The 23,116-nt window shown below is 37.5% G+C and overlaps 1 protein-coding gene across 1 annotated transcript in view; it reads left to right on the top strand.

Annotated features, from left to right (window-relative positions):
- RANBP17 (RAN binding protein 17) overlaps positions 1-23,116 on the top strand; it is a 130,805-nt gene that overhangs the window by 7,392 nt on the left and 100,297 nt on the right. Inside the window, exons 6-13 of the mRNA XM_026035690.1 lie at positions 1,954-2,119; positions 3,036-3,109; positions 3,543-3,662; positions 3,908-4,054; positions 4,525-4,697; positions 7,618-7,811; positions 10,055-10,160; positions 11,559-11,694. Of these exons, the coding sequence (XP_025891475.1) occupies positions 1,954-2,119; positions 3,036-3,109; positions 3,543-3,662; positions 3,908-4,054; positions 4,525-4,697; positions 7,618-7,811; positions 10,055-10,160; positions 11,559-11,694 (1,116 nt within the window). The remainder of the gene's footprint in view (positions 1-1,953; positions 2,120-3,035; positions 3,110-3,542; positions 3,663-3,907; positions 4,055-4,524; positions 4,698-7,617; positions 7,812-10,054; positions 10,161-11,558; positions 11,695-23,116) is intronic.

Genomic DNA, 23,116 nt, shown 5'->3' with positions numbered 1-23,116 from the left:
TTCTTGTTTTCCTTGGCAATCAAACCAATTAGATGCTGAAACTTGGATTTTAACACAGATGCTTTACAGTGGGTCAGTGGATAATGCTAACAACTATTTTTTGCTAAAAAAATATAGCTATGATTAAGGTAATATGACAGATGTCAAAGTATGTTAAGTTGCATTAGCTGAAGTGTCTTTCATCAGTATGTTCTGTAAACTAACTAGCATGTTTTACATGCCATTTGCAATAGGTTTAAAGGGTACAAATAGTCAGCTCACAGTACTCAGGTGACATGCAGTAATTTCTTTATATTTAGCCATTAGTGTCTTTGTCCTCACTTCTAAAGAAATAATGTTCTGCTGATTTACATGGGATGTTCTAAATCCRTATTCAAGTTGCATATAAATGGTGAAATTCTACATTGTTTCAAAAAACAAAAAAGATGTTTTGGGAAATATTATGCAATTTTCTTAGATACAGTAAAATCTACCGCAAAGGAAAACAAGAGGATGTATTTGTGAGAACTTGTTTATAGCCCTGCCACAGTCATGGAAACTATTTTCTGGCTTTGCTCAAGCTCTGCTGTTCAGAAGACTTTTTTGAAGCGCCTCATATATTGATAGATTGGACTGAGTGACATTTCCGAACAGAAATAAATAAAAAAAAGCATCTTTACAATGCAGGCTTGAATATAGAAAGCTGTTCTATGATTTATCATCCTCTATAGTATACCAGACATTCACTGGCATAAGAAATATTGAATCACTAAAATAATTGCTGTTTACTACATTCAAGAGTCTAACAGTTTTGCAAAAGATTGGTAGGCAAACAGGCTATATCCATCTAAGAAATAAAAATTAGATGTGGGTTTCAAAGCCAARTTTGTAATTTAGTGTCCGTCCTAACGGGGTACAGCAGTTAACCATCAAATTAATGGGTCCTCTAGTGACACACAATTCACTTTCATTCCCATTTAACTAACTAAAAAAACCTTCTTGTTGATAAACTTGAGATATGACTTTGAATCTAAGGAAGRGCAGCTGACCTTAGTAAAAGGATTTTTTTTCTAGTCAAAATAATGTCAGTTTCTTTTTAATGTTCAAGAATAGCGTCAGTGACTGATGAAATCAAGGTTTGCTTTCAGTGCATTTATGTTGTGTGTGTATAATCTTTAGAAGATATTTAACTTGAGGTAACAGCTTTCTTCCTGATGAATCATTTCAATTGTTATTCAATTACAGAAGGGGCCCTATATGGCCGTRCTCATAGTATGTTGAGTCTTGATTTCCAATACCCAATTGTTTGCTTTGCTCACAAAGTAACTCTTTATTCTGACTCTACAGAGCTTATAATGCAGTAAGGCACTAACAGCTGTGTTTACATGCCCAGGTTACAGACTGTTTATTTCATTGTTTCTTACACCATTTTTTTTAGAGGTACCAAAGGAATATTCTTTGTGTGTCTAAAGTGAACTCATACCACTTACAGGCCTGGACAACCTAGGTWTCAAATTAACAGACAAACATTGCTGAGATGATTCTTAATTCTTCATACTATGTACTTTGGTCTGGAGTAAGTGAAAGAAGAATATGAGCTCAATATTTGCCATTTCTTCCAACTTCAACACAATTTTAACAGGCAGTATCAATGACATGCTCAGTTTTACTTGTATTTTATGCAAAAGACTTATTTCACCAACCTTTTTAAAATTTATTTTTGAGATTGGGAGCCTTAGCTTGTTGTGGAAGATGTCTCGTAAGTAGTAAGAATATATTTCTTTGCCTTGCCTTTAAGGGAGACTTTGCCTGTTATAGTTGAAGGGTTTAATGTGTATTGCGTTGCCTGTTATAGTTGAAGGGTTTAATGTGTATTGCGTTGCTGTAAACTCTACAAATATATATACAAACATTTTCCTTTCCAAAATTGTTTGTAAAACATGTTCTGTACTTAAAATGTTTTTTCCCTCTTAGCTCTTGGCAGAATCTTTAAACCTTCAGGACCAACGGCAGCAAACTCTAGCAATGCATCTTTTGAAGCTTGTACTCAACTGTCTTAATTTTGATTTCATTGGAAATTCAGCTGATGAATCTGCAGATGATCTATGCACTGTGCAGATTCCAACAAACTGGAGATCGAGTAAGAAAGGATAATAACTGTTAGTAGTCTGAGGTATCCTACACCTAGTGGATTGTGTAACCTACTTTGTCACACTAGTTACCAGTATAAAATGTTTTTTTTATATGGAATAGTGCTTTTTGGTGAGTGGTTTGGAAAACTTTCTCTGGCTATTTATGTCATGCTTTTCCTGTTATTCTGACAGACAGCAATGATTAATATAATTGATAAATATAGGCATTCACAGTAATTCGTATTATTCCAGTCATATGGTGAATGTTCATTGCTGACATGCGCACCTTGAAGTATCGCATGTGAGGCATATTTTCTCTCTAAAGAAGTGTATTTTCTGCAAAGTAATCTGCATAGAGGTCTAATGCTTGCAACTAAAGCAGCTAGACTGTTTTCCATACCCAGGAACAGAAGGGCTTGCCTGTGGACTACTATTTTTCATCAGCCTCCATGCAAAATTCTCTTCCTTCTCTCTCAGGACATATATGCCTCTAATCACAGTGTGAGGGATGAAGAGGTATAATATATATGGCAAATAGGAGAATGTTGATTTTGTCCAAGCGACAGCAGTCTCCTAAGACACCCTAGGAAGATGGAAGGAAAAGTTTTACCCCAAAATTAAATTTAGATGCTTTAAATTCTCGTGTATGCGTTTTCTTTTTTTCATTCAACACTAAGACTACCCAAGGAAATGTACTCCATACTACCTGACACAAGTCTTCACATAAAATAATGCTTACAAATGGACCGCTTTGGAAATATTGCCTAATTTCTGAAGTACTTAATTATGAATTACCAGTGTGCCCTGTTGTAACTACAGCAAACTCATTCTTAAATTTTCTGTTAAAAAGAAGAAAGTTCTGTTCATGAAGATACTTAACTGTTGCTGTTGCGGGATGATTAAAAACTTATTTTTTTCCCCTAGTCTTCCTGGAACCGGAGACCTTGGACCTGTTTTTTGATTTGTATCATTCGCTTCCACCATTGCTGTCTCAGTTAGTAAGTGAAGCATAGTGATTTACACTTCAYTTCAGAAAATACTTCTTTTTCCATCTGTACTTTATCCAAAAAAGACCCTGTTTTGTTCTGTGCATTAGCATATCATGAGCCCCATAACTATTAATTCCTGGATTCAGTGCCAGTCATGTCTTTTCTTTGAACTTCAGCCTCAGTTTCCATTTCTGAACCTGAAGCATGCAGAATCTCCCCAAAATTCAGCATCACTTAGCTGCRTAGTAGTCATCTAATTAATTTGTTGTTATGACTCTGTCAAAAGTCATAAACCATCGAAAYAGGGAATTTTAAAGCTGAACCACCTTTATATTTGGTGTGTAATCTTGAGCCACTGAATGTCCTGCAGACTGCAGCGGACTGGATTCCTCCAGCAGATGAGATGATTATTCTGACAGTTTATTTTCTTTTTATCCTTTAGGCACTTTCTTGTTTAGTTCAGTTTGCTTCTACAAGGAGATCTTTATTCAGCAATCCAGAACGTGCCAAATATCTTGGTAATCTAATCAAAGGAGTGAAACAAATACTTGAAAATCCACAGGTATCTTTTTGTTTTTAAATTTCTTTCAAATGCTAAAGCAGCTGGGGATTTGTTATTTGATATTACAGTCTTCATTCATTTACTTACTCTGTCAAAACCAGTTTAGGCCAGCCATCTGGTCACTTTGATTTCCTGTTCAAAACAAAACCCATGCGTATAAAATTGTCACCTGACCAACAGTAGTGCTTGTAAAATTTCTATTACTTTAAGCAGTTGACTTTTAAAACTTGCTCCTTCAAATATAGGGTTTATCGGATCCAGGAAATTACCATGAATTCTGTCGTTTTCTGGCTCGACTAAAGACAAACTACCAGCTAGGAGAGCTAGTCATGGTGAAAGATTACCCAGAAGTTATCCAACTTATAGCAAATTTTACTATTACTAGTCTACAGGTAAGAATATATCCAGACATGTTGTATATTCTTCAAGTCTTGAAAGAGCAGTGACCTGAGGATTGGGGTTGTTTCCCTTTGATGTTGGGATCTTTGAGGAGGTGGTGAGGTTCGCATTTACATAAAAATATTTTGTAGACATATCATTTACAAGTGGTTCCCATGCTTATAACAGAGTTGCGTTGCTAGCAGATTTATAAGATTGCTTTTGCACAGTGTAGGAGTCTAGGCCTAACTCTGAGTTTCAGATCATGATTTCCATTTGGGGGAAGAGGGAGTCCCTAAAAATTATGTACTGCAGTGACCGTGAATCGAGTCGGTCGTGTGTTCCACYGTATGTCTTAATCTTTACTGGGTCCTTCTGTTGTTGTTCTGAATGAATGAGGCTACTTAAGATAAAAGCATGAGATTTCACTGCTAAAATTTCACACTGGGATTCTCTAACAGAAATATCTTTTGTTTTCTTGTAGCACTGGGAGTTTGCTCCAAATAGTGTTCACTATTTGTTAACCCTGTGGCAAAGGATGGTGGCATCTGTACCCTTTGTGAAAACAGCAGAACCCCACCTCCTAGATACCTATGCACCTGAGATAACAAAAGCCTATATTACTTCTAGACTGGAGTCTGTGCCGGTGGTTATAAGGTAAACTTCTAATTGCAACTTTAAAGCTCTAAYGTAGAACATTTAATTGTCTGATTTATTGACGTCATGCATAAAATCTAGGTATGCTGGTTTTGCTTACCGTGGCGATTTCATTAGATTATCTTAACGGGTTGATACCACTTTACTCCTCTTGCTTTTTGAGTCCTACACAAAGTTTTTAAAAGTGTTTAAAATTGATTTTAAGTGTTTAAAAATGATTTTAAATGTTTAAAAATGATTTTAAGTGTTTAAAAATGAGCTACTGAAGAGAAATTAAATTTCTGGTTGTTTTTTTCCTCTCACACCCTCGCCCCACTCCTGAGAGAGGCTGGGACAGATTGGAACGAGCTAAAGTAGCAAGATGGAAATTGTCTGACTTAGRTCATGTTAGCTCAGATCCCTTTTGATACTTTTAAGAAAATGTTCCGTAAGTCCATAGTATAATACAACATAAGAAAAAGATCCAACACTTAGAATGCTGAGATGAGTTAATTTTCAAGGAAGGTCTTGYTGAGAAGATGCCACTTGTTCTGCTTGTGCGAGGGAGTACATCTAACTTCATCATTGTTGTCCATGTTTCTGCTTAGATAAAATCTCCTGTGTCTGCAAATTCTGTAACCTGTCATCATACTGCTTAGTGGTTAAGCTACATTTGCAGTAGCTGTTGTTTGTCATAGGTTGTCACCATCAGTATGTTGAAGCCTCACTGTCTAGTGTTTCAAAATGAGAGCTTTTCTGGTAGTTTTCTCTGGAACAAAAATTAATAGTTGCCTGAAGGGAACTTCCAGTATTGAGAGTTTATAGAGCTGTTCGCAGAGCTGATTACAGGTGCACTTAGTTTTCTTGGGCCTTCTCTGAACCAGCCTGTGCTTCTTTTAGTCTTTTCAATTATCTTCTGTGTCCTGCTTTCCTGTAATGGATTTACAGGATSCACCTCATTTCTCAGCATCTCCTGTTCGGAATGTTACGCTGCAGATCAGCTYCCTGATGTGAGGACTCAGTGCGACTGAGCTTCTGGGTGGCACCATGTGACACAACCAGCTGTATCAAAATAGCCTGTGATCTTCATCAGCGTCACTATCAGCACGGAAAGCTCAGTCTGTTTATGGTTGACACTGATGAGAGGTTCTGCTGCATGTCCTTGTTATTTATTCTGTGGAAGAGTAAACAGTCTATTCTGTGAAAATAGCCTATGGGGAAAAGACAAGGAAATTACCCATCTTCTCTTCTACCAGTTCCATATCTTTCTTAAGATGTGATCTTGGTAATGCTGTCAGCATTATCAAGCTCTTCTCATCTGGCACCGCCTATTTTAAGTGATTTGTATGTGTCTCTGCTGTTGTCATATTCTTTTTCCTGATGAAGATCCTTTGTCATGGCTGTTCTGTACACAGCAACGTCAAAGGCAGACTTTAATATCAAATGTGCAGGCCGTACTTGAGAAACATGGGATATCTGTGAGCTGATTTCACAATACTTACTCAGTTTGCAACAAGGAGATTAGTTGGTAGCTTTGCAGAAAAAAAATRCATATATATCTATGTAATGGATAATGTCACCATTCAGCAGACATCTAGCTACTCCTTCAGACAAAGAAATAACAGTGGAAGGAAAATCCATTTTGCTCTTTTGGGGCGATTTGAGTGGCTCTTTGCTTTTTTGAGCAAGTGTGAATGGRGAACTAAGGATTATTCTACTGAAGAGCTTTTGAGAGAAGCCTTTTTAGCAAGCTAAAAGACACATTTTTATTTCAGATATTTCTGAATACCTGAGAACAGATCTGATTCCATCATCTTGGATGTCTGGATTCTCAAATGATTTATTTTTCAAACTCTAGATGGTAATAATAGGGCACAATAAGCCAGCTCTACCCAAAGAGGGTTGGAGAGTAATTCTAGACCAGTAATGATCAAGCTTGTTAAGTCTTGGAAAAAATATTTCCATCCTTCCTGTGCTTAAACCTTATAATATCAAAGAGATTTTTTTTTTGAAAGAAGTCATTTCCAGTTTTATATCAAGTATTCTTGTTTCAGTGAGTTCACTAACTTGATGGCCTTTCTACCTGTAGATTAGTACCCAAGTATTGAGATTTCAGTCTGTCCTTGTTTAAAGATAAGATTGACTAATTTTCACTGTCTGCTTTACTCTTATTTTCTTGAGCCCCRTCTTTACCCTGCCAAGTCATGTTTACATTCCTTCATGTAAAAAAAGATGCTGTTTTCTCTACGCAATAGAACCTGTCTGAAGACTCTACAGATTGTTCGTTGCCTATATAATAAAAGAGTAACCTTCTGATGAATAAATGATTCCTCYTTGGTTTATGTAATGAGTATGATTATACTTTAAGGCAGGAGTTAATGGTCTCTGTTATAGGCATCCCGCAGGATCACAGCTTGTTTATAGCAGATCCTGTAATAAAGATTTATAAAGCAGCTGCATGGAATTTTGCAACGTTTGCTTGTCAGACTTGCTCTCACAGTCTTGGGCTTAATTTGATGAGTGTGTAAAGTCCATTTCTGCTATATATTCCATGCCATTCTTTGTCCCCATCCTCTTGAGAAAGGTGCTCCTCAATAGTCTTCTTCTAAGGTAACACACAGAGGACCTCAAAGGAAAATAAAATACTACTAACCACAGTCCTTCAGAAGTTACCTTTCTTGTACTGCCCATATTGTCTCTTCTCCTTTCTGCCTTGGAGTTCTTTGCATTTTTAAATTATATGTTAAGAAGAAGGCATGAATTTCTGTTGTTGTGTTTGTGTGGTTTTATGTGGGCATGTGTGTAAATAAAATGAGCACATATGTCTATCTGCCATATACACCAGTTGCTAAGCCCTGGATTTGGAGGGGGAAAGCAAGGATCAACTTGCAAAGAGTAGTGATTAAATCACTTAATCATCTCTATTTCATCTCTATTCCAGAGATGGCCTGGAAGATCCACTGGATGATACAGCAACAGTTTTTCAACAGCTGGAGCAACTGTGCACAGTTAGCAGGTGTGAATATGAAAAGACCTGTGCACTTCTTGTACAGTTGTTTGATCAAAATGCACAAAACTACCAAAAACTATTACAGTCTTCTGTTAGGAATCCATTAGAAATCACAGTCCAGGAAGGTTAGTATTTAATATTTAGACTATATTTTATGTGCCAATAAACATGTGCTTGCTTTTGAAGGAGTGGTCATCTTATGGCAGCTGTTTATAGCTCTCTTCTGGAACTAGGAATTTGTGTTCCAAGTCACTTTGCACCATACTTTCACCAGTTGTCTGTATGTTAAGAGATAYACATTTGTGGCTGGACTTAAATTATCTTTGTAACTACTGGCATTTTCCTAATATAGTTATCTTATGGCTGTTGCATCTTTACATGGATGTTATTTTGAAAAGGTGAGGCAGGTTACTGTACAATATAGCGATTCCTTTGCCTGCTATTAAATATTGGTGATTTATTTTGCCTTCSTCTGTTGCCAGTTTGAATATACTGATTTTTCTTCTATGCAGGAGCCAATTTATCACTAATAAGCTGCTGCCCATCTTTTTCATTTGTTCCACTTACACCTATCACCTTTTCTTTAGGGGAGCTTGCACTGAATGACCTGATTTCATTTGACCAGCTGCAGTCTGAATTTGTACTGCATTCTGCAACCCAAAGGGCCAAAGGGAAACACTCAACTGGAATCTTTCAGAGTCGGTGTTTTGTGGGTTACTCCTTTATGCATTAGATAACATTTGATGCAGTTTAAATACTGTGTTTCTTTTCCACAAACTAAAACGTTTGTACTCATAGTGAACAATAACTGTTCTATCCCCTAGTTGTGCGTACTTAAATTTAGATGTTTAATGGCTTTCAATGTTACAAAATAAGTTAATATAATATTAAGATCTCATTTTATTACACTGTCTTGCTCTCTGTATCAGTAGTGATGCGGTCATGGTTTACTCAAACAATAATCCCCAAGAAACAGGTCATTAACAGTAGTTAATGATTACTTGCGATTTATGGTAATGACTGATTTCTTTGGGATTATTGCTGTTATAAACCATAATTACAGATTATTACAGCAATAATTATTTTGTAAAAGAAAAGATGTAGTCTRCCTAAGTAGCTGCAAAAGCGAACGCATTGAAAATTTTAAATAGCCAGGGTATGAACGGGGGAAAGTAATAGGTATTTATTAGCATTATGCTAAAAAGAAAAATATCATCAGAAATGTCATCAGGGGTATCATCAGAAAAGCATCCGTGTTTTTAAAGAGGAGCTACTGCAATTTGTAAAAAGGAAAGGCTTTTTTAAAGCTTAAAGATAATTGATAAGGTGTAGATCAAAGTGGTAGCTGTGCTGCTTGAGCCACTAGCACTACTTGGCAGCTGCTTTTTGATGCCGTCTTCAAATAGATTCTTTAAGAGCTGTTAAGCCTAAGTTTATCTGAGCAATGACTGTTCTCTTAAACACTTCAGCTCCGCAGTGATGCTAGTGATGGTGCTGATCTCTTAGCTGTTAAATTAGTGATGTTTATATTGTAATTGTAGTGTGTCTGGTGGGGTTCAGCTTGAAAGTTTTGTGCTTTTTGTGAGCAAGCAGTAAAATGCCTAGTTAGAAATAGGCAAAGGTGCTGGTAGTTAGTACTGCCTTTCCAGGTAATTGGTGTTTGGAAATGGTGCAGCAACCGTAGTTGAAGATACTGATCCTGTCAGAATATTCAGCTGGAAGTTCATTTTTAGGGGAGGAGAGTAGGGATATTTGAATTCCATAGCAGCCCCCTACRCAGGATCCACTCGTGGAAGTATGCGCTTGTCTGAAGTGCTTCTGTCAGAAGACATGCGGTGTCGGAAGGTGCTTGTCTGAAGACATATGAATTTTGTCTTATGTGCAAGTATTTTAACTTTCAAAATTACAGTATCATGATATTAGATTTTTTTTTATTATTATTATTATTTGAAATAAAATGAAGAAGCAGAACAGACTGTTAAGAGTCTCCCTGTTACTTCCTAGTAATATAGTAGGCAGGTGTAATTTTCTCATCTTTGGAAGTAATTTTTAGCCGGCAGGTGAATATACCACAACAATTATACATATAATCTTTATCAGCCTGAGTTTGCTAGGTTTGCATTTGAGGTTAATTTTTGGTTTATTTTCAAGCATATCCGRATTAATAAGCTCTTCTAGGTCATCTCTCTGTTCTGCTGAAAATTACTCTTTGGCTGGTCTGTTTTAGGTATGTTTTAAATCAGTTAAAGGCAGTAACCTAACCATTTTCTTGGCAGCATTTTGCAGTCTGATACTTTGTAGAAGTGTATTGTGCTAACATAATGGTTGATTGTCATTAACTGTTGCTTTTTTTTCTTCCTCATGTTAGGGCGTCTGGCATGGCTTGTCTATTTTGTGGGTACTGTTGTGGGGGGACGATTAACGTACACTAGTACAGACGAACACGACGCCATGGATGGCGAATTGTCCTGTCGGTAAGTAGTGCTGGTTTGGGKTTTTTTTTTTATTGTGAGTTTAGGCCTTTATTCAATTCTTATGGATTAAGATAATTCCAGTGCCCTTGATCTCTCCTGTGTCATCATCTGGAGTGGGGTGGTGAGGGAGCCATTAAATTAAGGCTAATGTTGGGAATGATCCATAACCAGGGTTGGGATATGCCAAGGTAGCCATGGATGTAAATTTTAACTTTTAGTTGTGAGACATTGATGATTTTCTGCATTTCTTTCATGTTAGTTCAGGCGTCTTATGAGGGAAGAGTCCAGAGCAATTGGTGGCCAAATAGTGAAGATTTAAACAAAATTTTAGAATAGAATTTGGGAATAAWAAAGAAGAGTCTAGTTTTAAAACTGAGTGTGCTAGGGGCTTCTTCCTAAAAATCTTTGAAGCAAGGAAGGGAGCAGGGATTATTGCAAAAAGTACCAATTTCTTGTGGCAAATACCCCTTTCATCTGAGAAACAGGGCATTTGTCTTTGCATGTAGAACAACCTGAAGTTGGATAACAAGCTCTACATTTTCCCCTCTGTTTTTTGCCTTGGTAGTCTGCCCTAGGGCTGTGTGATGTTAGCAGTCTTCCTTTATGTTTTTATTAAAAGTGAAAGGATTTAATATACAGCTTTACAGATCAAGTAGCTACTGACTTCTAATCCAGTTAGCAGATATATCAGCATCAGAAAAGGTGAGACTAAGTTTTAAAATTGTTAGAAAATTAGGAGTTCAAAGTAATCGATAGCAAAAGAAGTTGGAAAATGAAACAAAAGATTATTATTGATTTTAAAAAAATACTCTTTGCTGGTATAAGGGTATAAGCTGAAGTTCTTCCTYTGAAATCATCAGGTTAAGGAGTATGTTCCAACTAAGGCTTTAGACTAGAATCAAAATGTTTGTATGGATGTCTTAAGGGCCAAGAAGGGGAAGAAGTGGGAAAGAGTGTATTATACTGTATACACAAGTTTAAATCCAAGTACAGTAACTGGAATTTTCATGGGACTTCAGTAATTCCTATCCTAATATCTTGCATTTATACTTCGAGTCCTGTGCTACTTAGTTTTCCTTCTTTCATCATGGAATGGTGGTAGAAGAAGGAAAATATTTTACAACCTCACTGCAGTATAAGATATGTATCTGAGAGAATTTCAAGTGACAAAGTAATTAGAAAAGCATTACCTTGATGTTTATGTTTGCTAGCGGTCAATTAGCGTAATTAGCATCTAAACRAAACAAAATCACTGCAAATACTTGGGCGAACAAAAAAGGAGCTGATGGATTCCTAAAGAAATTAGGTGTGACACCATCATTTAATTTGAGAGTTCTTCCTGACAATGTTTTTTCTGTTGTTTTTTTTTCTCCCCTCTCCTCTCTTTTTGTCATTTAGAGTTTTTCAGCTGATCTCTTTGATGGATGCCCAGTTACCGCAGTCTAGTAACGAAAAGGTGGAGCTGGCAATCCTGTGGTTCTTGGATCAGTTCCGTAAAACGTATGTGGGGGACCAGCTTCAGCGCACCTCAAAGGTAAATATTGGATGTAAAGTAGGAGATAAGATAGCMAAACCTATATAGAAAATGACTTGCTAATATGTCTTATACGTATAAGACGTTGAGCTTAGCTTGTGGCTGACTAAATAGAGGTCTAACATAACGTTATTGAACGCCTGAGAAGACTCACTCTGATGTGTACGTTGAGTTTTGGCATGGGAAGAGTTAATATTTTAACAGCTATGTTCATTAAACAATTTTAGGTTACTTTGCATTTCAATTTTTTATTTCAAACATTTAGCTGGGTTCTGCTATATTGTGTTATATTTCACAGCTGGGTATGCAAGATTTATTCTTTTAATAGGTCTCGTCTTTTGACAGTTACTCATTTATGTGATTTCCACTGTATTTCTCACATTACTTGGCTTTTCTGCATTTTAAATAGGGAAGAGGGAAAAGCAAGATGCRTTTTTGAAGATGCAGCAGTTAATTCACCTTAACTGTAGGGGACAGTCCTAATATAGATGGTATAAAGAGAATGTCAGCAAGATGAGATCAATTGATCTTGAGAAAGACTGAAAGAAATCTGTGGGAGCCCCAAGCAAATATTTAGCCGGGGTTGTGACAGTGAATGAGATTTTGGGTTTCCTTCCGTGGCTCTAGCCATGCTTTTTGGTGAATGGTCCCAGTCTCAAGAAAGCTTTTATCCCTTCAGGTTTGAACTGTACTTAAACTTTATTGAATGGTTCCTTACTTAATATTAAAACTAAAGTTTTACACTAGGCTGAATTGCTTTTCCTTGAAAGAAAACAGGGTGCTCCTTCTAGCTGTCAGAGCTGATTTATTCCTTTTAAATATGGTGCACTGCTCTAATACTGAGTAACAGAAGGTAAATGGGAATCTGCTCCTGGTCTTTTCAATAGCAAAACTCCTTGATTGCAACTTTCTGGTGATTGAGAGGCAATGCAGCTGTGCGGGAGTTGTTGCTGTGACCTGTGATTCCTAGAAAATTTTGTCCTTCTGTCAAATTTTCACCAGTTGTAAGGGGATGATTTTACCTTTCTATGTACCTAACCARCTGTGCACCAGCCGTGCAGAGAAGCCCTGCCAATGTATAGCATTTTGTAGCAGGTTGCTATAGGAGCTCACCTCGCCCAGCTCAGGGTGCCTGTCATTAGGRAAGGTTGGAAGAAGCATTTGTGTAGCGGGGGGGAAGGGGAATGCAAAAGAGCTAGTGTGTTATTTATACTTAATTTTTATACTTACTCCCCTGAAGCTCTCTTGTCAATAGAAAAAAAGAGGGGAAAAAAAACCTGGAGTTCCATGCATTTAGATTCCTCTGTACCAGCAATGTGTTTCGAATAAGGGTAATACTGCTTCCACAGTTGCATTGTATGTGAAAGATAATTGGCTAATTAGTGAGTAAAATACTGGCAAATGATTCCATTTGACTTGCTGAAAACCCCTTTGAACAGAAAGCACAACTTTTTTACTGAAAGAAACTATAGAATCAACACACAAAAATATATATGTGTGAATTAATCAGGTAATATATCTCTAATCTGCCTTTTATTACAACATATGTCCTGTATGTGGCCACACTAGGAAAACTACTGTGGAAATGTGCAGATTTTGCTTCTGGGTTGCATTACGTTTTTATTTAACCAAGAATGAGGTTTGTCTGCTTTTTGCAATGAAGAGAGAACCAGAAGGCAGCACTTGTGGGATTCTTCTGTTTGGTGCTGCTGTAGCAGCGAGCGTGGCAGCAGATGGCATTCTCCACCCGCTGCTGTAAATCCTGGGGTGCTGCGTGTTCCTGGCAGGTATCTATAAATGTGCCATAAAAAAGCTTGGAAAYGGAAAAAAACAGGCATATATCAAATGCCTACATTTATATAAACACCTTTATATAAATAATCAGGACTGCTCACATTGTTTTATTTACAGAACGGATAATGGAAGGTTTCCGGGTTTCAGCCGTACTGAAATCCTTTTTAGGAGTATTGTTTTATTTGATTCTGTGTTTCTAAATAGTTAGAAAGACAGTGGTTTTAAAAGACTGGGTTAGCTAAGTAATTGTAGAATAAATCTTGTATATAAATATAGAAATTTTGTTAATTACTTGAATTCTTAAATAGGTGCATATTTTAACAACAAACTAATTAGAGAAGGAATATCAACAAGGTAAATGAATGCATTCTTATTAAACAGCCCAGTGGGGCTTTCTAAAGAGAAATGGAAACGCTACTGAAATGCACTTGTGCCACAGTATTGCCAATACAAAACCCATACATCAAGATAGTGTTCTTTTGAATAACATAGTCTTGTGTGTGAACATATATATCCTACTTCTGTTTGAAGCTGGACTGGCTTCTCTGGTCTTGTACAGCATTATTGATATCTACTTGTCTGTCAGTCAATATATGTTTTGTTCCAACACTGGTGTAACTTGGTCTTCATGGAACGATCTTTCTGTGGCATATTGCTGACACAGATACTAGTAGAACAGCAGAAAATAAGTTGTCTGGAAAAGCACCTTACTGTGCTTAGCTGAAGTTTTAGTTTCCTGGTAGAATAACGGCAGCTGTAACATTATTGCAGTGTTTCCTACAGGATGTGTGCCACTGTTAGCCACTCTTGTAAAGGCAGGGTAATATTGCACGGAAATCTGTAATTAGATTTCACTCTGTAATCAGAAACCTGTTATCTGTAAGGAGTGTAATATTGCATTGAACATTAAACACTTGTTATTGAATGGAGAACATAGGCATTAGTATTTTGAAGGACTCCTATCCATTGCAATATTCTTAAATACCTGTATAATTGATCGTGTGTTAAGTTTGCAAATGACAATGAGTTAGGAGGAAATGTAATCACAGCCGATAGGACTGGAATTTGGAAAGCAGCTCTCTGAACAAGCTAGAGAAATAGCCTGAAAGTTGAAAATGTTGGCAAAACACTATGCGTAGGGAGGAAAATTCAGACTCGAGGAGAGCTGGCATAGGATGAAAATCAAAGATGCAAAGGGCTGTTTCAGAGAAGCTAATAATCAGTTGTTCTCAGCATCCTCCTAGGAAAAGACAGGACATAATTAGCTTAATGTGGATGAAGAAGACTTGGAAAAAGCATTTTAACTGTACCAATAAAGGGACACTGGTGCAGGGGACCTAAAATATTAAGAGGTATTTAGGTTTCTGACTAGGAATACTTAATTAATTCATCTTTAAAGGGGAGAAAAACAAAACCAGAAGTCCTGTTGGTCTACTTTCTAGCCTCATTTTGTATATTAAGGCTGTTACAAAGGGTCATGATTGTTTGCTATGGCTAAGCCACAATTGAAATCAGGCTTACAGGTGAAATAACACTTGCCATGTATGTGTAGTGTGTGTTACATTGATCAGCCACTGCTGAGGATGTTTTTTTCTGTTATTTCAGGTTTTTATTTTAGCCTGACACATTTCAGGCAACTCTTTACTCCCTATAAGACAGGGAAAAGATAATAAGGTAGGAAGAATGCCAGAAATGACAGTATCTTTGGTGTCAGAGAAGACTCTTTCCTTTTTCTATCACAACAAAGAGCTCACATCTGATTTTAACATGCCAGGGAAGGGCCCTTCTAACACCTGTGGCTGGATAAGTAAGAACTCAGTAGTATAAATGCATTTTCTGGGCTGTTCAGAGCAACAGTAGACAAGTAAGTTCTTCCAGCTCCTTGTTGTTTCTCTGCAGCTTTTAACTATTTCCTTATGAAGATATCATCTAAGAGGTTGATTTATCCTAAATGGCCTTTTGASACTTTTTGTCCCCACTAGGTAACCTTCAGTTTAGAGACATTATTTGTTGACATCTTTTCTAAATTACACAACTTCCTACAGTAAGTGCACCAAGTAAGTTGGGGGAGCAAAGAATGTGTTGTAGTTGCTTTTCTATTGCACTTCAGAGCAGACAGTAAATTGCAACCTGCTAGGCAGCAGGTGCTGCGTGAGTTAAATGAAAACACTCACCTTGCTGTGGCCAGGAAGCCAGAGCTGCTTGTGGTTGCAGGGTATTTGCTGCAGGTGACCTTGCAGTATGTATTTAACATGGATATGAACGCAGTTTAGCCTTTTTTTCTACTTGGGACGCTCACAGCCAGGAGTTAACCARACTCTAACTTGTTGGATACATTATGCTGGCAAATGCGTGATATGAAATATAACTTAAAGTCAAGTTACTAAAATTTGTGAAATTTACTTAGAATTGTGACTGTAATTTGAACCAGCTGTGGTGCATCTGCATAACTGGGAACCCTGCTAATAGAATCGTGGCTCTTTAGCAGAGTGTGCTGTTCAGTTTGTTCATATCTTTACAGTTTATTGATAAGGTTATAAAAAGGATGGTTTTGTACAGAGTTGTTCAGTAGTGYACATGTACAGATCTAACTGTCCCTTTGCTGCCGTTTTTGGAGGAATGATTTTAGTTAGTAACCCAGGTATTTGGGGGTTGAAAATAGAATTATTTGGTAAACTGTTTCAGTTCAGTGGTTTTACACAGGAAAAGGAAATTACATTAGACATATCAAGGTCTTAATAGAGTTAATTAGGATATCGAACTGTCCATTGTCTGTTTTTACTCTCCCTTTTTCTTTGCATTCTAGTGTAGATGAGAGATGTCCTCTTCCTTAATCCTGCACTGCCATGTGTGCTTTGTACAGCGTGTGGCGCTGCTTAACTGCGGTTATCCCTYGCTTTAGAGCTGCTCTTCCTGAATGGGGCGGGGGGGGGCTGCAAACCTGGAACCTGCTCCCATGTCAGAGGAGGCTGGCGCGGTGCGGCCTTTAACAGAGCCTGCTTACAGATTGCTTCTGGAGGTGTTGTTTTAGCTTTTATAAGCAGATGTTAGAAGATCCCACCCTTATTCTTAAGTGGAGTAGTTATACTCAAGCTTTGTCTGTTTTCTCCTTTGGTATAATGGAATTAATGTATTTAATAGCTGAAAATTTCAGAATTAACATACACTTAGATAAAATTTTTCTGCTCTGCCATGGAGCAGTTCCAGGGTCCCACGATCTGCTCCTTCCAATCCAACAGTAGCCCTAACGTGATTCGGACAGTCTGGAGGTYATTTTAATTGGTACCAGCTGGCAGTAGTTTGGGAGATGCCTCCAGAAGTGAAGAGCACTGGCCACCTGTATTGCAGCAAGCCCTACCTCTGCACTGCTCCACGGCCAGGGTGGAAGAGCAGGAGCTGTCCTTTGGACTCTGGTGGTTCTGGGGAACATCCCCATGTCCAGCTGGGGAGACAAACGTGTTTTCTTTCTCAGGTGCCTCCGTGGAGCAGTCTGCGGAATGAGGTAGGTCCTGCACTTRGGGCAGGTCAGAGTTAAGAGGGAAGTAGAAGGAGAGATGGAGACTTCATAAGGAACCTCTGCAAATACCAGTTGGAGCATGGTTGTAAAGTAGAGGGTGGGGGAGAGGAAGCCAAGGGATGATTATTATTTTCACACTCTCCATTTTGTTTGCTCAAATAGTCAACATAATGAAGTTACTGCATTAACATTTATGACTGCATTTGTGCATTTTTTTGACACTTAAATTGCACAATTGACTGAAAGGAAGATCTGAATTATGATTAAAAAATGTGGAGGATGAGGATTTAGAATTTAGACTTAAGTGTATTTAGAGAGGAGGGAAAAATACCGTTTCCTTGCTGTGTTTGCAGTAGCTGTAAGCAAAACATGAGCGTAGCCAGGCATTTTCTGAACGCTGAACCTAAGAGTGGGTTTATTTTCTAATGTGGGCCATCAGTGCTCCATTGACCTATGTTACTTTGCTGTTTCCTCAATATATATATACATTTCAGTGATTATCTTGCCTGCAGGCATCACAGCATGAACTGGCAGGAAAAAAAAAGAGAAAGATTTCACTGAACTTGTCTACGTTCCCCCTGTTATGACCCAGGGATCTGCAGCAATCCCACTAATGCCGTTAACTTCAGTGGGGATCTCTGCAAGTCAAGGCGTTGGACTCCATCTCATAAAGATTCTGGGTCCCAGCACCTTAAAAGATTCTGGGTCCTGCTGTCTTTGTGATTAATGGTATCTTAACACTTATGGATGATTATCCTTTTCTGAGCTGTAAAGTATATATATATACTGTTGTATTTCATTACAGTGAGGTGAAGATGGCAACACTGACAGGTGGTAGAAATTAGCAGGCAGTTTTGAAATTGTTCTGTGCACTAGAAATTAGATCTCATTTTAATTCRGCTTTTCCAAACTAGTAAATGAGGTTAATGCCATACATATTCAGCTGATATGGATGAAGAAATTGATATAAAGTAGATCAACATAGCTACAGGGCTACTTTAATTTATAGGTAAAGAGGCAGTGATAAATGGAAGTAATGTAGTAGTGGTCACTAAACTCCTCAGCCGTCAGGGATTCAATAGTGTTAGCTGCTCATTAATGGCATTGTTGGGGTACATCAAATAGAAATTTGAAAAGAAATAGCCAACTAACCCTTAATTATCAAAACATAGAAAATACTAATTATGCCTTAATTAGCCTTTCTTTTAATGTACTGAAATTGTTACTTTTTGTGTAGCACAAATGGATAGTTATATCAACAATAAATAGGTTGTTTTAATAACTTTCTTTTACCTCTGGGAAAACCACACTCCAATTTTTAATATGCAATAATGCTTCTCTCTAGCCTGTAGGAGATGAAAATTATTAAGTAGCTTTATTTTTTGAAGATTTTACAGCAGCTTTGGGAAGAATTATTTCACCATGCATCAATTATTTTTAATTGAACTGAATATTTTTCAGATTGCATGAAATGCCTCTCATTTAAGTTTAACATTTAGAGTTTGTTAAGGAGGCATTATAACATGAATTGGGTACAACTTGTTTCTGTGATGCATAGCAGAGAGAGGAAGGAATGGTTGTTTCAGGAGAAAAATACCRTCACCGATAGCTTTGTTGTGCTTTTTGCACGATGACTTTCTAAACAAAAATGTTTTTATCATCCCTGATTGACTGTACCTTACAAACACAGATAATGCGTTTGATATGGGAACAAGTCCTCCTGTGCCAGGGCCATGGGAAATGAAGTTACAAATTAAATAGAGAGTTATTTGTTAGTAATTTCCAATTGGGAATAATGTGGAGGAAATTATATTGAAAAGAGGCATTTTCTCATTTTTGCTGTTCTGTGAGTACCGACGCATCCTTTAACATTGGATGCGATCTCCTTGGAGTTCACRTGGAAAAGGAGAGGGCGGTTTGCCTTGGGTGGGATGCTGCTCTATCTGGCGCTGAGCAGAAGCTTCGGTAGCTGTTGCAGAATCTCTTTTGAGGCAGGATGTAGCTTTCCCTCCGTGTTTGCACGGGCAGGAAAGAGTCCCGAGCAGAACTGGGCTTGATTTATAAAATGAGAGAGAGGTGGTTTTATCCAGATGGATGTCGGGAGGGGAGCACAGCCTGGCGCGGGTCATGAATGCCTCCACGTTTAGGTAATGCTCCGTGCAGAATTAAAGAGAACATAATTGCTAGTGCTTTAATCACACTATGGAGATGTCATGGTTATGGGGAATCAAAATCATCGCAGATTTCTTCCAAATCTATAGAACCGATAGAGACATATAGTCTCATAAATCCCGTGACTTTTTTTGGTGGATTTTTCCCTTTAAACAGTTTTAACTTTAAAATGAGAAAGGAAAAGATTGCAATAATAGACTTGGTACCGATCTAAAGTGATTTCAGTATTCAAATTGCAAGAGATCTAAAGTGATTTCAATATTCAAATTGCAAGAAAGTCTCAGCCTAACTCATTTTTCAGTGCCGTCAGTATGGAAGATAGCCTTGAAGGGTAGAAATGCAATTGTGTTATTTGGCAAATAATTTCTATCTAGTAATTTTAATGGTACCTTTATGGAAAGATCTTATTTCCAAAGCTCTAAAGAGCAAAAACCACATGAGAACTTTTAGTGTTYCCTCAACTAAATATCTGTCTTCCTGCATGGGGACATCCAGAAGTAATCAAATATACTCAGAGATTTAAGTGTAGGATCTTGCTGTGGGATTGGAATTGCTGGTTTGGCTTTTGGGASCTTGGCGTTCCCGATTTCTCATTTTTTTTTGAGCAAAAGGAGTGGCAAGGTGCTCTTTCAGCAGTTGTCAGGAAGAGTGTTTCTTTGTGTGAATGGGAATTACCCTCCTCTTTGAGGAGACTGAAAYAGCATTTTCTAAAAAGTCAGAAGATAGAGAAAATTACATCAGGTGTATTAATTACATTCACGCAGATCTGCCTTTGTGTTGTCTGCAATGACTCCTGTCCTGCCATGGACAGAAAGAGACCTTTCAGCAAGTTTTCCTGAAATAATAGGAACCCGCTTAAATGYCCAAAGGAGGGACAAGCTAAGTTAATTGTGTCACTGTTAATAAAGCTAGCTCGAATTTTGGCTTGCGACTTGCACTGACAACCATCTTGCTTCCCAAGAACAATAGTTGTTTTTCCATTGGAGAAACTGAATATCTTGACAGATTCTTGAATTATTTAGTGCAGAAATCCCCGCTTTTCTGTAAAATAAATAAATAAACTGAGCAAAAATCTGACATTTTTAATTCATGGGACTAATCAACCCGTCTTATAATCAACCCAATAATGCTTTGGCAAACTTGAAAACACAACACATTGTGCCTATTTCTTAACTGCTTTTAGACTCTTCTTTATTGAATTTCTCCATTATTTGGAGTTTCTGCACTGCTTTGCAGAAGAGTAAATTTTCTTCAGGAGACCCATCAGGACATAAACACAAACAGTAAGAACTTTGCAGAATCATAAATGCTGATTTCCTCATCAGGTTGAGCTGTAATATTTTTTTCTGCTTTTAACATATGCTCACTTCTGTCTTTTTTTCTTTCTTTTCCTACTTGTTTGTGAAGTGCAGGAATCAATACATTTTTCTTATTAGAGCATACAATGTTTTCTATGTTTACTTAGGGAGTTTTTGTTTTGCTTTGGTGGTTGTTTTTCTAAATTCTACATTGTGTCTTCCAAGTCTCTCCTTTTATTTATGCTATTTTAGTTTCTATTAAATGTGTGTGTGTGTGCGCGTATATATATATATACATATATATATATAAAAACATGCAATGTAGCTGCTGTTCGATTACTTATATCTTTATCGTGTTAACCTGGTAGCRTTTGGCTTGTGGCTCACAACTATAACCTCTATGAGCATTTATATAATTATTATTTAATCACATATTTGTGATCAAAACATGAGTTTCAGTAAAATGCTCTACTCTTATTTTAAAACTTTATAAACAAATCAAGCAATCTTAAAAAATAAATAATTAGCATAGTTCTGCACTTGGCTACAACTGAGTTTTATTTTGTAGCTGCTAATAAAAGCACATTATCATGTTCAGGCATTGCAATTATCATTGAAATGTGTACGTCCATTAACAGCAACATTAGGCTGAGGATATAATTACTGTCTAGAGCCAATGTCTTTGTGAACTTACATCTATGATGCTATTAAGCTATAAGCAATATTTGTAAACTAATATTTAAATGTTTCACAATTGATACCATCACTCGTGGACTAAAAAACTAATCCTGCTAGCATTCAAATGATGGGCTTCTTAAGTGTTCGCCTAATACATTACCAGGTTCTTTGRATGGGATTTTAATTTGTGACTTGAGAGGGACTTCTGTTTCTCTAATAACAAGTGCCCAGAACAAATGAGCCTTAAAGTAGGAGGAGAAAGAACTTGTGGTAAGAGCAAAACGATTCTAAAAGAGCTGTGCAATTTGTCACAAAAGGCTGCAGATATGGCTTGTTGTAGAGGAGCTACGTTCCAAGCAATTCAACTACCTGGAAAAAGGATGATTCATACGAAGAAAAGATGAAGGAAAAGAAGGTTTGCTAATAATGTCACGAGTGTGGTTGAAAGAGGGGTGGGAGTGAGTCTGTTCCCCGATTTACTTTCTCCATTAATTGAGGTGTGTACCTGGGTTCTGCTTTGCATCCTGACAGAAATCTTGCCGTGTCTTTGCTTACAGAAGGGTCTGGGATTCCCTGTAAGCTTAAGTGGCTGGTTCATTTGCAAAACATTTATGGAGATGTTTGTATCCATACAGTTAAAAAACAAGCATAAAAATACACACAGCACTTGCTCACGAAAAGCAGCCAAGCAGAAGCCCTCCCAATTGTCCTTCTTACRTGTTTATGTTTATATACAAAATTTACATGGCAGTAGTTAACTGCAGGAATTCAAGAACTAAGCAGAATGCACGACTTGACTGCGTGTTTGGTGCTGGTGGTCTGGGATGGCCATTAGTTGGCTCGCCTGCCTTGGAGGTTGAGATGGAAGGAAGCTGGTGAGGGAATGACAGAATCCGTCTGAGAGYGTTTATCCTCTTATTCCGAATGCAGGTGCATTTCAAGTGTTTTGTAGCACGTGGGAGCTTTCACACTGTCAGTGGGTTTTTCTAGTGTAGCCTAATAAAATCCCTTTTTCTATTTTACGAAAGCAATTTCAGATTTTACTGYTGTGAACATCCACGTTTTGGCTTCCCTGGGTTTATTTCCTTTGGTGACCAGTCAGGCTCACACACAGTTGTGATGATCCAGCCTGTTTGCTCTCCRCTTCACTGAGTACGTTTCTTCATCTGATCCTTCAATAATCCCTTCACCTCTGACTCCTTTCTCCAAGTGACTCTTGACTGCTGAACCTTTTCTTTTGTGCTGTGTGGCCCCTACCAACGGAGTAACAAAGCAGCACTCCATAGAGCAGACAGGAGCTCTTGGAAAAAGGAAAAAGGAGCGTGTTGTGACCTCCTGATCTGTTTGTTTGGTTGCTGCACGTTGGCTTTATATCAGTTAGATTCYTTACGCAGTGTAAATGCAAGGATCGATCTATCTGTAATGGTTAAGTAAAGCATCCTTGTTAAATAGATTAATGAACTAATTTCCTAAACCTTGCAGTAAATAAATTAACCAGCAGAGGTAAGAGCAAAATGAATCATCCTTTAATATTAGACTCCAGGAGTTTTTATCACTCAAGTTAAACCTAATTATGAAATTGCTTATTGCATGTTTGTGTAATTCGGAGAGGAAGGAATGCCAAAATAACATATCCCAAGTACATCTGCCAAAAAAAGTAAAATTTAAGGAGGTTAGGTTACTCTTGTTGCAGGTGAATTCTAGTTCATTTAGTTTAGGTGCATCTGCACTGGTGGGCAGTGCAGAAAATTTTGTTTAGTTTTGTTCTAGTTTTTAACTGAGCAGCTGTTCAGAATCTATTTAAGTATTAAAGAAGAATATAAGTAATTGCCAATGGACCATAYTTCAGGACAACCAAGTATACTAGTAAAGCCAGCAATAATTTTTGCAGCGTAATTTAATTTGACTTGGTGAATACGTGTTTGTATAGCGATGTTCTTAATTTTAAAGATAGGGGAATATT

This window comes from Nothoprocta perdicaria, unplaced genomic scaffold (genome assembly GCF_003342845.1).
Source record: "Nothoprocta perdicaria isolate Ctin4 unplaced genomic scaffold, notPer1 scaffold_165, whole genome shotgun sequence".
NCBI lineage: Eukaryota > Metazoa > Chordata > Aves > Tinamiformes > Tinamidae > Nothoprocta > Nothoprocta perdicaria.
This window is presented reverse-complemented; position numbering and strand designations above follow the sequence as displayed.